Raw genomic sequence first — 14949 nt, 5'->3', positions numbered from 1 at the left:
GTCGAGAAATAGAATAAGCTAAGCAAAAGTAGTTCAATAGTGCAAAACAACCTGCAAGAAATAATAAGAGTAATTATTGTGAGCGATCCTATTTCCTTCTCACTTTGTTAGGTTTGTTCTAGTCAGGATGATTTTTGAGGAATATAATTACACAGAATATGTTTAATATTCAGGCGTGCTAAGCATCCATGTTTATTGATCTGTGAGGTTACGTCCCCATGTACTACCATACGCACACACACACAGACATATTCGTGCACTTTCTTATATTCTGTATTTTCCGGGAGTCTTCCTGGTGTAAATAGTTCCGCTATTCTTTCCTCTTGTCCAATGTTTTACCAGGTTTTTCCCAAAATAAAAAATTCTATTAATCTTTCCGACCTGATCAGGGGAAACGGCGCACCAAATACAATAAAGAATCTGGTCGTCGATACCCGGGCCTTCGGTACCTGGTTCCCAGGTTTCACAACCGTTATCCTCGATACGCACCTTGGCGCACCGAGACTATGACGGAGCTAAGATATTTTTCCAAGAAGAATTCCAGCGTTCCGCCTCTTACTGAGCACATTAGCTCTGCGCTCCACACCAAATAGAAAATTCGATAGCGACGTACTGGGTATTCACTTGTATCTCACCCTGCGCACAGTCTCAGATCATCACTTATAGGTATCCATTGAACTACCGACGATAGTCGTCTTAGTCGTATTCATTGTCAACATTTTAATCTATAGATATAAATATATAATGATAGAGGAAAGGTGGGAGAAACGATACACTCACACAGTCAATAACAATAACGCAATAAGTACTATACATATATACACAGATGCATAGCTAAAGGCCCTGAATGTGCCAATATTACTGTGGAAAAATTACGGTTAACCTAAGGAGACTTCTGATGACTGTATTGCATAATGTAGGTACACAAGAAAATCAATCAGTAATCAACATGAATAGTCATTTACACGACTAAACAAAAAAAGACTGCTCAAAACGTCTTAATTACATCACAAAACTTTAAAAATACTCGAGCCGAAATAAACAAGTATAATCGTCGTAACAATACCGAGTTCAAAGAGTGAAAGGGAGAGGGAGAAAGAATCACATCTACGCTACGCAACTTAAAATTTGTTAAGTCAGTAGTCAATCGCAGTTCAGAAGTCAATCAGTCGAGTTCAGTCAGAAGACACAGCAGCCTTTGACCTAACAAAAAATCTAAGTTTAAATCCAGAGTATAAGTCGAGATTCTGAGTCCATTCTAAGTCTTTTGTCGGTAATTTCAGAATTTGTAGCCTCATTTGGTTAATCTTGTACACCTTATTAGGAATCCTCTTAATAACTGTAAGCTGCTTTTTGTTTTCTTTACATTAGGAATATTGTCTTGAATTTATTGCGATCCGTACTCATCCAATCCCTAAAACCTCTTATAATTTATTATTTTTTTTAAAACATATGCGTATTTGAGTCAACATTTGCAAGGGAACGTTATTCAAGATCAAGCGTAGGTATCATACTGTAAGTGTAATAAGAATTAAGTTTTATTGTGTTACATTATAATTTCAATTTGTTAATGATCAAATTTTTCTACATAACTATCGCCATATTCAATTCAAGGATTATTTCATTATTTTACAATTGCTCTCAATTTATTTTTATGTTAGACTGAAAATTTTATTTTGAACCTAAAAGTAAAACGTTATCCTTTATACGGATCCAAATACCCATAATGGCCGGTTTCTTTACTGTCGGATAAGTTTCCGTTAACTTTATACGGAAGATATCTCTTTGTATAGATGATAGCTATCCGTTAGATAAAAATTATCCGAAGGTGAAGACAACAGCCATAAACCTTGTAGTTTTTGAGTTCGTATCAACCGTCGGTAACTACTCGACCTTTATCTACAAGTTACATGATTCTTAATATCTTAAGGTAATGTCATGTAAAATAATTTTCGTCAGGTTTGTTCAAAAATTGTATGCCTAATTCTTTGAAATAATACCTTTAAAATGAGCCGAATTTGACTAAGATTATGATCATGCCCAATGGTTCAGAAGTATGGGAAAATAATGTCAAAATTTACAGTTTTTATGTGAATTCCCTATGTAGTAAGTGTACGATAAACACATTTCATTTTTTTTCATCTAAACGAGTCGTGGGATGTTGATAAAAAAATGTATGATGATTTTATATAAAAAGATGAAATAAAATTTTCTAAATTGTTTACCGTTTCGTTTCTAAGATATTAATAGTTAAAACGAAAAATTCGTTCGAATTCCGTCACCTGACAAAATTGCGGTGAATCGCGTAGCAACAGTGCGATCTACCAAAACCAAGTGCCTGGAATAAAACGCGCGCGAACGTATCAAATAATTCGACATTATCGATGTTAAATTGAAAAAAGAAATGCAGAATCTTGTTGTATTTGGATTGTAAAATCATGCCCAATGGTTTTCTTATATTCATTGTTTATTATTTTAAATAAAAACCTGTTATGAAATCTCAAAATGAACAGAAAGACAACGCAAAGAAGATAGAGAAAGTAACAAATATATAAATATTTTATGAATATTAACAATAATAAAATTGATGATAATGAAAAATCACTCATATGATTCAAAGAAGGAAACAATTTTCTTAATAAACTTTTAGTCGTTGGTAACTCATGGTTTATCATCACATACAACGTTGTCATTATCGTGAACGTTGTGTGTTTCCGTATAGATGAAACGGATATTTCAATGTGTGTGAGAAAAATTACCTGTACGATTTCAAAAGTATATCCATTTTAAACTTACTTTAACGCCAACCACGTTAATTAGTAACCCTAAATTTATTTTTTAAAGGATATTTCATTGCAGTATTATCATGGATATTGAATGTCTCTGTTCTTTTTTTGAATAAATTTTTTAACATGACTGTCGCGCGACAACTACCTTAAGGCGCAAGTAGCAAGTCGATCCCCGCTAATATTTTGGAAGGAGGCAACCCTAAGCGTTGACCCCTAAGCAGGCCACCTAAAAATCGATAAAGTAGAATGAATCGGTTTTTAAATTCCTACTTTATCGATAGTATGCAATCGTTATTTGGACGTTACAATATAATTATTACTGTACATTCGAAGAATATTTATATGAAATTTGAAGTCTACTTACCGAATAAATAATTGAACAAAATGTTTATGGAAATGCATAGACTCTTTGGTTGTCAGGCTATACAAAATAGAAAGTATAATACATTTGTAGCTGAAATCTCTATCGGTTTATGAAAAAAATAACGATATTAAGAATTTCAAGCTTTTTAAAAATCTGTCTCAATCTGAATAAAATTTCGTACATGATACAATTTTAAGAAATTATTCTTATAGTAGTATTCGTAATTCCATCTTATAGAATATTTAATAATGTGAAATCTCGCTATTTTATTGTGTATATAATTTTGTTATCTCAATCTAATTATCTGATTAATCTGTAGGTAAGATGTCCGTAACCACCAAAAATCTCGTAGTTTCTTAGTCAAAACAGTTTCAATAGCATGAAAGTGACATTCTATTTTGTTAGTAAACTATTTTAATAATTATTATTTAGCCAAAAATTATAATTCCAATTATAATAACTAGATACGTTCTGATTATAATTCCAATAATAGAAGTTCACAAGTATTTTATTTTTTTTCTTCGGATCGCGTGAATTTTGAAAAATAATTGTTTACTTACAATTTAATGAAAAAAAAAAATTACTTTGCTCAAATAATTACTTTTTCTAACATTTTCGCAACATACATTTTCGAGGATAACAGCGCAAAAGAACCTACTTCGTTTTCTGCAATTATTGCCGAGATTTTGCTGCATATTTGCTCGCATTATTTTCCTTATTTCTATTTAACAGGAAATTTAAAGCATATTCTCAGGATACCTTTGTTAGAAAGTAAGTCAACTGTTTTACCCAAACACGTTGTGTTATCTGGGCCGCTTCATTAAATTATAGTGCATAATAAAATAATTTTTTATCCAATAAACGTATTAATTTCTTCCTTTCAGTAAATATTTATATTTTATATATAATTTATATACAGATTATATATGCTTGTTTATATATATAAAATATTATATATAATTTATATATCATTTATATACAGGCTATCCTATCTAATGAGTCGAATACGGTTGTGACTTCGCTCGAGTAAGGAGACGCCCGTGCTTCCCCACTATTCAGGAGATTTCAAATCGGCTGAGAAGCGAAAAATGTTACTGAACCCCCATCCTCATCAAACCATAAGAATAACCAATAATAGAGAATGCGTGAACGTGATTTTGCTCGGACAATGCCAAAACTTTATTCGACTCGTTAAATAGAACATCCTGTACAATATTTTCACATGGGAAATGAAATACTGATTTATCGATATGTTTGATCTGCTGCAGATGATTAATATTGATGCCCAGCATCGGAACCACTGAGTACGAAAACATATGGTGAAGAAGATACAACTGTTTTCAGTAGAGAACCCTAGAGTCCATCTGTTTTCCTGCACCCTCGAGGAAAACACATTCTATAAATTATAGCCTACACAGCCTGCAATTGCAGAACTTCTATGAGAAAGCATTTTCTTAAATGCTATAGGAATGTCTTTAGTATGAATTAATATATCTGTTTCGTGTTCCATTCGCATTTACCAAACTACGCACCAATTCACCTACTAATGTAACCTAAAAATATATTCAATATTGTAAGACGACAAGACTCGAAACTTTATTACCATATTATAAATGCACAAAACATCTTAAAAATATATAATATACTTAGGATACGTTAAGATCAATAGATTCTAACTTATAGAAAGAGCAGATCTTTTCACAATTGGAATTGCTGTGCTACTCGTAATAATAAACGTAAAGGTTCAGAACCTTTTCATGTATTCCTCGATAAGTAAGAGTGTAAGTGAACAACAACGCTGACTTATCTGCAAACGGGAAAATTAGCCAATTTGCCCATTACACGTCTCAAGATATCTATCAATAAGACTGTTTCGATTTCTTCAGAGATCTCGCGGTGTGTGATGGCTTCTGTCTTATTTTCTTATTGGATTTTGAGTAGTTCATTGGCTCATTGATTCATCTTATCGAACCTACCGCTCTGCCAGTAGTTTTCATACTAAAAGATTTCTCTGAGGAAGCACTTATAGTTACGTGGTTACTTTCTTCCCCACGTTTTTTCCGTGAATATTATCCGTTTCCGAATTTTCGTCAACGTACATTTTTTCGGATGAGAATCTTTGGACTATCATCACCGTCATCTGCAACACCTCAGACATATTCAATATCTTCACAATCAAAAAGAACTATTTCAAGTATAATTGTATACAACATTTCGTAGCAACCCCAATAAATAATAGTACATCTATCCTTTGTGGTCATGCCGCTCATCTAGAAAATATGTTCTGGAAATTGTTAGCCCTACAAGAAAAATATTATAAGAAAATGACGAAAGACGAAAGTTGAAGATTCTTTATAAGAAAGGAAACGAATGAATGGAGAATTTAAATTGTGAGCGAGCGGCAGATGACAGAGTAGGAAAGAGCACTAACAATAAGAAACACGACAGTCGGATAATGTTCTTATATGACACGACACGTACATCGAAAAAGGTGCACGTGTACACGTGTGATAGCGATATTCTTGGAAGACTCTTTGAGATTGGTACAAGAATAGAATCGAACGAACAGGATTTATTACGAGTATGTCGCCTTACGGAGAGGGTAAAATGAAACTGGAGCGACTTTTTTTACTTTTTAGGTACGACCGCACGTTCCATGCGGGACTAACTTACGCTTTCGCCATCACAAAATATAGATGCGAGCTTACGTCGTGCGCATGTTACAAATAGACGAGGTATAGCCCCTACCGATTGTATTTTGGTCAACATCGCGCAGGGACCAATGACATTACGATCAAAGCGACATCAGTTTTACTTTGAAGTGACTTATTTACGTTTCGATTCGTAAGGAGGTTGCCCCTCAAAATGAAACTGACGTTGCGGCGTGACGACACAAGATACGTAAAGTCAGCCAATCAGAACAAAGAGGGTCCAGTGGTCAGCCAGTCAGACCAAAGAGGGTTCAATAACGTAAATGTCTAAATGCGCAGAACAGCCAGTGGGTATACCTCGTCTATTTGTATAATGGTCGTGCGTACATGCGTGCGTGTATTTGCATAGCCGAAATCGTCTCCATGCAATGTTCCAGACAAATCGAAAAATTATAGGTCTTGAAATTTAAACGCCAACTTGAGTCCCTGATGTAGATGACATTTGAAGAAATCTAATACGTATGATTGCAAAACAGCGTATGCACAAAAATCGAAAGACTTAGTGCGATATGTCTGTAACTGAAATTCGGCGTAAACCGTTTAATCAATGGTGTCAAAGTTACTGGCAAAAATCATGGGACTATGAAGCATTTTCAGTTTGAATGTTCTGCCCCTACAGAATTAATTCTTTTGCAATGGCGAATGCGTATGATGCGCGCCGCATGGCTCGAACAGTCCTGCCTCACGGCAAACCTGTTTGCCCCGATATTTTCAATTGTACACTATGTTAATTTTTCATTAATTTGCGGCCTCTCTTTGCTGCGTGTTTCTGTAATATTAAAACGTACAGCATTCCGTCAAGTTTCGGTGAAATATGCCTACAGTGGTATGCTGAACTTCTCGTTATCGTCGCGAAAAAATAATTCGCATGCAATCAATGCAGACTGCAACGATTATATTAGCATGCAGTCGATTGTCCATTTTGTATTACAATACACACATTATACATTACTATAATGTGAAGTAAAACATAACCACTGCAGGGAGTAATCAATCGCGCTCCTTGCATATCACAGCCGTCTTCCTCATCGACATTCTCACCATCTTTTTCTTAATCCTCACATCTCCTCTCTGACCATTTACCTTCATCTCCTCGACCTCGCCTTTCTCACTGTGCCATATGTCCATTATCTCTTTTGCGCGACGTGATATGTTTATACGGGAAAACAAGAGCCTTCAAAGAAAACAAACTCCATGTATTCAATTTGGCTTCATCAATTTTCGGAGAGCCATATGTTATTCATTCCGGAATAATAATGAATCCCTGCGATAAGTCGACACCGAAACGACATCAATCAGCTCTATTTTTCACTGTGAAAGGGAATACAACACTGGTCTACAGTATTGTCAACTACACTACGAATTTTTCAAAAATCTTTACGTAAGGTGCAACGTTTAACGAAATGTTGATAGAAACTTTGTGTGTGTGTGTGTGTTTGTTTGTTTGTTTGTTGTGTGCGTGTGTGTATATACATATATTGTAACGTTTCGCTCTTATACCCCTCCATCTTTGATCCTTTTTTCTTCCTAATCATCCATTCCCGATGATGGATACATTAAGAGTCCCACATAAGACTGCATAGCGCACTGTGAATATACATACATAATAGTATCTGAGAGAACTCCTCAAATCTTAAAATTCCTCAAGAATCCTATCGACCTCTCACAGCGAAACCGATAAAGGAAAGGGAAAAATAGGACCTCTATATCCCTAATATTACATAATTCCCCTATAATTAGTCACAGCGACAATCATGAGCAAATAATATTAGAGATTACCTTATTACCTTTAAAATTCTGAGAATCCAAAATCCAAACGTGTAACTGGAATCAAAACACACAAGTGCCCAGGTGCTATCAGCCAGCATGCGTCAGACACAATAGAAATACTAGTAAACCGGTATTTGAAGAAACCGCTAGTCCAATTAGTCAAATGAAATAACAAATGAATTATCAAATCAAAAAAAGCGACGTTACACTTTGGGAGAATAAAAATCATTATCCCCACTGAAAATAACGTATTCTTCTCGAGGATATAAGCATCGGCTTTCTCGATAGGAGGACACTGTTCTCGAATCCGATTCCGACTCGACTCGTGCATTGTTAAGACTCGTATACACCAAAAGACGACGAGAAGCAGTAAAGATGTAGAAAGTGTAATGATCAAGAAGTAAGTAGGAAATCTATCCTTTATTCCAGAGCGAACCAATAAACAATATTGTTATGCAAACTGTGGGAACTCAACCTTGGCAATTCCTGGTCTTGGAGAGCATTGTGTCTCAACCCTATATCAGGAAATCTGCTATCCATGTAGATCTTCTGTAGAAAAGTCATTGTGACGCAGCTATCGGAAATCGATTAAAAACACCAAGCCTCATTCCTTAAAAAGCTCAGCTCCCAATATCATTGTGATTAGTAGCTGTCTGAGCTCCTCGCAGTCCTTATCAGGGCTCAGGAATCATTGTGATACCCCCTAGTCTCAGGAAGCACATCCTAAATACCTCTGCGTCATCCTGCAGTGAAGTTATTGTAGTAGAGAACTGTCAGGATTGCAGATTTACCTCAATGCAACCCACCTAAAAAGACTCAGCTCCCAATATCATTGTGATTAATAGCTGTCTGAGTCTAAACCTTCCTCAAGATGAGAGATTCGGAAAACGGGGGTTATTGTGATCATTTATGGGTTCTGAATCATTATAATCCCTATCATCAGCTGGCCTAGAATCATCGGACTCATTGTGCAATCTGCTGTATTGTAGTACCAGTTATATCTTTCCCACTCCTAGAAGTTAATAAACAGACAAGGTAAACGGACACACTTCTTGTCGCCTACGGTACGATAATATAACTGGAAACAATTATAAGAGTGCGTGTGTGCGAGACAGTGGAAATAGAAATTTAAGGACTTTCTAGAGTGTAATTTATAGGACAATATAACGAGATCATTTAATCTTAAAGATCAAGTGTTATTTCCTATCAAGACGCCTGTCCAGTGCACAAATCCCTCAAAAAATCTCGTGATTTCTAATCCTCGAAAATCATGAAACGTCTCAATATATATATAATAAACATGTATGTCAGTACACGCATGAGCGTCTGTGTATGTGTAATTCATTGAATATATAATTGTGAATGGCGATAGTAAAGGACACACTGAGAGAATTTTATGCTAAAAAATATCTTGATTGTTACGGTAATCGTGGGACATCATGACATTTTAGTCTATATTATAGATCTACATTTAAGATAATATTATAATTATAGCGAAATAGTTTGCAGGTGACAGGTATTCAATTTGGAAGTAAGTAAACTGTCGAAATGTTTGATATTAAAATTTTCAATTAATTACGAAAGTATTAGTTAAAATATTCCTAAAAGTTTTTAATACGTGATTGTTTGAAAATTAATTTCTGACGATTAAAGATTTAATGACTAGGGCCACAAATATGTAAATTTGATGGCCAAGTATGTACGGTACTAAGGTGATCAAAAACATTTACCTTATATAAAATTTTAATAGTGAGCACGCAAATTTTACCATACTCTATGTAGAAATTTATTGGCTGTACTTTTTTACCATGCTGATGGGAAAATTCATTTCTGACAAACAAAAGATTAATGTTATTATCAAGGAAATTCAAATGACAAAATGTCCCGAGACTACTATTTTCACGGTAATTTTTATTATGAATTTTTCAAGAATTTTTAGCATTTATTTTCTCTGTGTAATAAAGTGAAAGTATATTATGAAATATGCAATTTTTTCATACCTGTCATACTTTCCATACTTATCACCTTAATGTTGTGATCGAACCTATTCTTGGTGTAAATTCGTCATTATCATTTCCATATTTCCTATCATAGATAACTTTTCATTTTTTCCATTCCTACTTTTAATGGTTATTTGATGACTGCGTGATTACTGCACGATCGCAGTATTCTAGCGAATTATTGAATACATTGAAAAAATCAACAATCTCATAATCTTTAGAGTGAAGTTATTATGGCAAACGTTGAATTAAATGGCAGAACCTTACTAAACCCTTTTATCCATTTAATTATACTGATTAATAATTTCTAAAATATTTGGTACAATGTGAGAGTGAAAAAAAGCGAGAAAGAGAGAGAAAGGAAGAGAGAGAGAGGAGGGAAGGAGAAGAGAGAGAGAGATGGGTGAATTAAACGTGTTGAACAAATTCCGGATTAAGGAACGAGAAACCCATAAACTCAGTCTGATCCAAATTCATCATGAAAAGTTTATCTGTTGGCGTAAGATCTGTCTTCTCCGATGTAAATTGCTTGTCGAAGTTACTCACATCCTTTCGGTGTTTCTAAACAAGAGAAAAATAAAAATGCGTATACCTAATTGTCGAAATATTCACTCACGTTTAGTTTCACTAGTTCACTACTTTCTACTTTTTCTGGATCAATCAAAGAATACTCACTATTTTGGGCTTGAATGGCGGTTGAACTTCTCGATTTTCAATCTTGTCCCAATCAATACGCCTGAAAAATGCATGGCTACGTACGTCTTCTTCTCCACGAAAACCGCAACCAAGTCGTTTGCTGGGATTTTTTGTGAGAAACTGCGAAATAAAAATGAGTAAATAATTGCCAAGATCCAAAAAAAGAGAAGAGAAGAAAAAATTTAAATTGGAAATACATATTAATCTCACCCCTTTGCAGGCCTCTTTTGCCTCCTTAGAAAGACTCTTGGGATAGCTGACATTGTGGTCGGTAATGGCTGCAAAAAGTTCCTCTTCGTCCTCACCATCGAATGGCGGTTGGCCTACTAACATCTCATAAAGCAGGACACCGTACGCCCACCAGTCTACGGATTTTCCGTACGGTTGATAGAGAATTATCTAACATACGTAATATAACAGACGAAAGTATTAAGATAAGAATATTAAAAATGTACTGTAACACCATCCCATTCATTAAAATATATTGATAGACTCACCTCCGGTGCTATGTAGTCTGGTGTTCCGCAAAATGTCTTTGTAGTTTTGTCCCCTGTAATTCCCTCCTTACACATACCGAAATCCGCAATCTTTATATGTCCGTCTTGATCCAGTAGGACATTATCGAGCTTCAAGTCACGATATACGATGCCGCGAATGTGAAGAAAAAAGAGACCAATCGCTATCTCTGATGCATAGAATCTAAAATATTGAATTCTTAATTATCCACCTTGTGTTTAGCTTTTCTTAATGTATTTACTCTAGCTTATTACATCCCACTTACACTGCGACCGGCTCCTTAAATTTACCACATTGTTGTATTTGAAACATTAAATCGCCACCATTAACATATTCCATTACAAAATATAGACGATCCTGCAATAATAATCATTTTTATGTACTTGTAGATGGTGTATGACGAAGTAGGATTAAAATTTTAACCATTGTTTGGAAGCAGGAGTGTAGCTGAACGAGAAATGGTGGTTTACTCGAGAGTGCTAATACTCTTTTCTCGACCATTGTGCATTCAACATCGTCATCTTGAATAATGATATCTTTTTTTAAAATTTTTATGGCGTACAGTTCATCCGTGCCCTTCCGTTCAGCCAGCATCACCTAAACAAAAAATTAAGATTTTATAAAACTCATTCTTTTGAATCATGATGCGACACTTCTTCCTGGGCTTTGGCCATGGGAATGTGTACCTTGCCGAAACTGCCTTTACCCAGGACCATCAGAAAGTTGAAGTCTGTGGCGCGTATTACATCGCTTTTTCCCATATTATGTGGTACGTCTTTATCTTGGGTCATGGAGGTCTTTTTTGTCATTGACGTCTTCTACAAAAGTAATACAATAATACGATGATTCCCTAGTAGCTATAGTTATATAATACTATAGCATTATTATATTTTCACGAAACGAAAAAAATGATGGAACGTACTCGCATCTTAGTCTTGAGTTCAGCAAGATCCACACCCTCTTCGGGAACAGGAACATTATAAAACTCGCCCTCTTCTTGGGTCAGAAGCTTAAACCATCCGCTAGCGGGAGCTTTGATTAGTTCAGATATACCAAACGATAAGGAACCCATAAAATCATTCCGAGATGTTCGGTCCCAATCCCACACTTCGATCAAAAGTCGTCTATCCTTATCTTCGGCTTTTAGCTCACTATAATAGTCATATATATTAGGTAATCGAAACACATTTTGCAATCGGATTACTCACAAAGTGATTGTTTCGTTCCATTCAGGATTGAGTGAAGACTTGATTGTTTTTGTTTTCTTCTTGACATTATCCGAGTCCGGAATTAATTTTAGCTTCACGTATGGATCCGAAAGTCCATTGGGATCCATGGGTATGAGGTTTCGACCCTGCTTTACTGCGAGCGTAAAAGTTATCAATTCTCAAAAGATTGAGCACGCTGTTCTCTACCTTACAGTGTATCTAGTAGTATCTAGTTATGTGCTTATGATCAAAATTTAGTAATGGAATCAAAAGGACAAATTACGAATATACAATGTAAATGGGAGTGAGAATAATTCAAGAATTGCAAATTTACCTTCGACGGTGAGCTTGTTTCCGGAGCAAGTTATATGCAGTTGTATTCGACCGCGACGTTCTGTGTGATCGCATCCACATAAATTTGGCACGCTTTCCTCACACCGCTTGTGCACGTTCATGTCGCATGCTACATCATTAAATTAGAAAAAAAAACAATAATGTGCTTGGCGATTTCTTTTAATATCTTGTAATACATGAATCCACGTTCATTATGAGCCATCTATTAATCCTTAATTGCCGAACTATATTCTTTTCTCATGAGCATGTAAAAGCCACTATTACGACTGAGAAACGTCACGTTCGCTACATTTAGTAGATATATGAGGTCGAGGACGGTGACAAAGACAGCCATGAGGTTTCTCATCGACGACATAGATATGAAAAGGATAAATGCGCTCATAATGATAGATTGAAAACAAAAGTGGCACAGATTCGCTGAAGAAATAATGATAGGTAACAATAATAATATTATATCAGTTTAGGCGTAGTAGATATATAATATTAGCATATATATACGATTACAATATATATAATATATAGTATATACATAGTCTATGTAAATGGATATCGAATCTACCAAAGTAAAGAGAGATACATGCACGATGAAAGACTATTTAGGAGTTGCTGACAATACCGAGGATTCGAAATCGACAGGGGTCTATAGAAAAAAGAGAACGAGAAATCCGCGACAACGAAGGTGGACATTATTCTCAACAAAACTTGAATACAACATGATAAGTAACAGAGAAGGGTATTAGGCCAATAGAGCGAAAGATGAATAGCGAATAATAGTCGGTAATGAACAGTACACACAGAATTAAGTTGAGAAATTATGTAACGTTAATTGACAACATCTGACGTTATATATAATCATATGTAACGAAATAAAAAACTTTGTAAACAAAATTACAGATTTGTACAAACTTTTAGAGACGCGCTGATGCAGAAAATTAATTTTCATCAATCTGTGAATTCTATAATACATTTTTGGCATACGATCCCCCAATTTATTTATCCTCATGACTCGTCGATGTACAGATAACCGTATACATATACATATATTGATATAGAAGTGAAAATGTAATAGCTACGAGCTGTGCTCTTCAGTTGTGCTATCGTGTGTATTACATCATTAAGTCAGGTGGGGTACCCGTTGAAGCGCCTCTTATTTGGAAAACGTAATAAGAAAATATACCAGAAGCGTGATGGGCGTACATACGCTTACGATTATTACATAATACTCGCGGAAAAAATACTAGCGAATTGATGGGTAATGCGTCTCCATATGGAATAAAATTCTATCGTGGTTTCTGTATAATCTAAGGATTTACTATAGTGGCTAGTTCTGAACGAATAGAGAGAGGATCGTGAATAAGAAAGATGAACGGAAATGCAAATTTTAAAGTCTCACTATGATCTATTATGCGCTTGGAACCTAACTCTATTATTACTTTATATTCTTTCTTATATTCGAAATAATGATGCATGTGTATACAATATCTTTTCAAAGGGTCTCAAACCAGGGGACTAGAAACTTCCTGAATGAAATTTGAAAGATGACGAGAGCATTATTCGGTATTAGAGTCGAAAAAGCGAACTTTGCTACATCGGCGGACCAAACTTTTCTTTGTTTTGTTTTGTTTAACTACCTGAACACTTGAGTCCCTGATGCGCGATGCCGTGAAGCATCGAGCCGCAGTGGTCGCAGAAGGTTGGCGTCAGGTACGTGAAAACATCCCATTTGTGTGGCGCGCTCACGGCCTGAGAACACAAACACGGGGCCCAGAGCCCAATTTCGTCATTGCACTCTATGCTTGAGGATTTTCTTGAATTTACATGCCTCGATTTATTACGACGAAGGACTTCTATTTTTTCTTTTCCCTTCTCCTCCTATCACTTTTTTCCCGTTATTTCTTTGGAACTTGTGTATGTAAGCAATCTGTGCTAGTCGCGTAAATGAGACAGCAAGGCAGGTTAAGTGTTTTGGCTGGTGGACGACAATACGACGATTAAAGCATGAAATTCTCGCGTTCCCCTATGACTTTTCTTGAAAATTCAAACATTCTTGACGTAGATAGTATTTATAGATATATGCCATTCGGCTACAAGTACAGAGCATCCGACGAAATTCGCAGACATAATTCATTTTCACGAAGACCCGACTAAAGGATGAAGGGTTTCTGTATCTGTTCGGGAACGTGATTGGAAATATCAACAAAGCATCCATACACCAGGAAAGAGATGGATTTCATTCTCGTAACTTATATTTTTAGTCGATACATCATTAACAAGAAATAAGAGGCCATAAAATACGTTAACCGTATCAGGTGGGCTACCAAAATCATGAAGCTGATTTCATGAAGGGCCTGAGACAATTATAAAACAACTAGTACCAAATGCACCCAAAAGTAATCTTTCGCCCGTCTTAGGAAATTTATTTACTTTGTATTGTAATTTATTTTGTAATGTAATTTATTTGATCAGTATAATCACCCTGTTTCTTAGTAACAATGCGCGTCTTCGTCTTGGACATTGACGATATAAATTCATTACTTAAGG

General features: G+C 35.5%; 1 protein-coding gene across 3 annotated transcripts; it reads right to left on the bottom strand.

The window, feature by feature from the left end:
- Window positions 1-4724: 4724 nt before the first annotated feature.
- LOC107268095 (protein kinase C, brain isozyme) lies at window positions 4725-14231 on the bottom strand. Of its 3 annotated transcripts, none has more exons than XM_025085362.1 (12): window positions 14040-14189; window positions 12389-12517; window positions 12055-12208; window positions 11769-11997; window positions 11533-11664; window positions 11270-11443; window positions 11112-11203; window positions 10828-11029; window positions 10541-10729; window positions 10310-10450; window positions 10181-10195; window positions 4725-5293 (listed from the first exon to the last, which is right to left on the bottom strand). In XM_025085362.1, exons 1-12 carry the CDS (start codon window positions 14077-14079, stop codon window positions 5183-5185), a joined length of 1608 nt encoding a protein of 535 aa, XP_024941130.1. In that variant the 5' UTR covers window positions 14080-14189; the 3' UTR covers window positions 4725-5182. The 3 variants fall into 3 exon arrangements, 2 of the variants coding, with proteins under 2 accessions (XP_024941130.1, XP_015595976.1); XR_003059788.1 differs by having other exon boundaries at window positions 5158-5293; window positions 9635-10195; window positions 14040-14187; XM_015740490.2 differs by having other exon boundaries at window positions 4725-10195; window positions 14040-14231.
- Window positions 14232-14949: the final 718 nt, after the last annotated feature.

This window comes from Cephus cinctus, unplaced genomic scaffold (assembly GCF_000341935.2).
Source record: "Cephus cinctus unplaced genomic scaffold, Ccin1 Ccin1_scaffold0468, whole genome shotgun sequence".
NCBI classification, from domain to species: Eukaryota; Metazoa; Arthropoda; class Insecta; order Hymenoptera; family Cephidae; genus Cephus; species Cephus cinctus.
The sequence above is the reverse complement of the archived record's forward strand: the minus strand, read 5'-3'. Positions and strand labels throughout refer to the sequence as shown.

Bases quoted from the DNA above. Each gene is read 5' to 3' on its own strand.
- LOC107268095 (XM_015740490.2), bottom strand. From the start codon at position 14,079: ATGCTTCACGGCATCGCGCATCAGGGACTCAAGTGTTCAG. The intron at 11,998-12,054 runs GTGAGTAATCCG...TGACTATTATAG, and splicing joins TGGAACGAAACAATCACTTT to TGAGCTAAAAGCCGAAGATA. The intron at 11,030-11,111 runs GTAAGTGGGATG...TCAATATTTTAG, and splicing joins TTTAAGGAGCCGGTCGCAGT to ATTCTATGCATCAGAGATAG.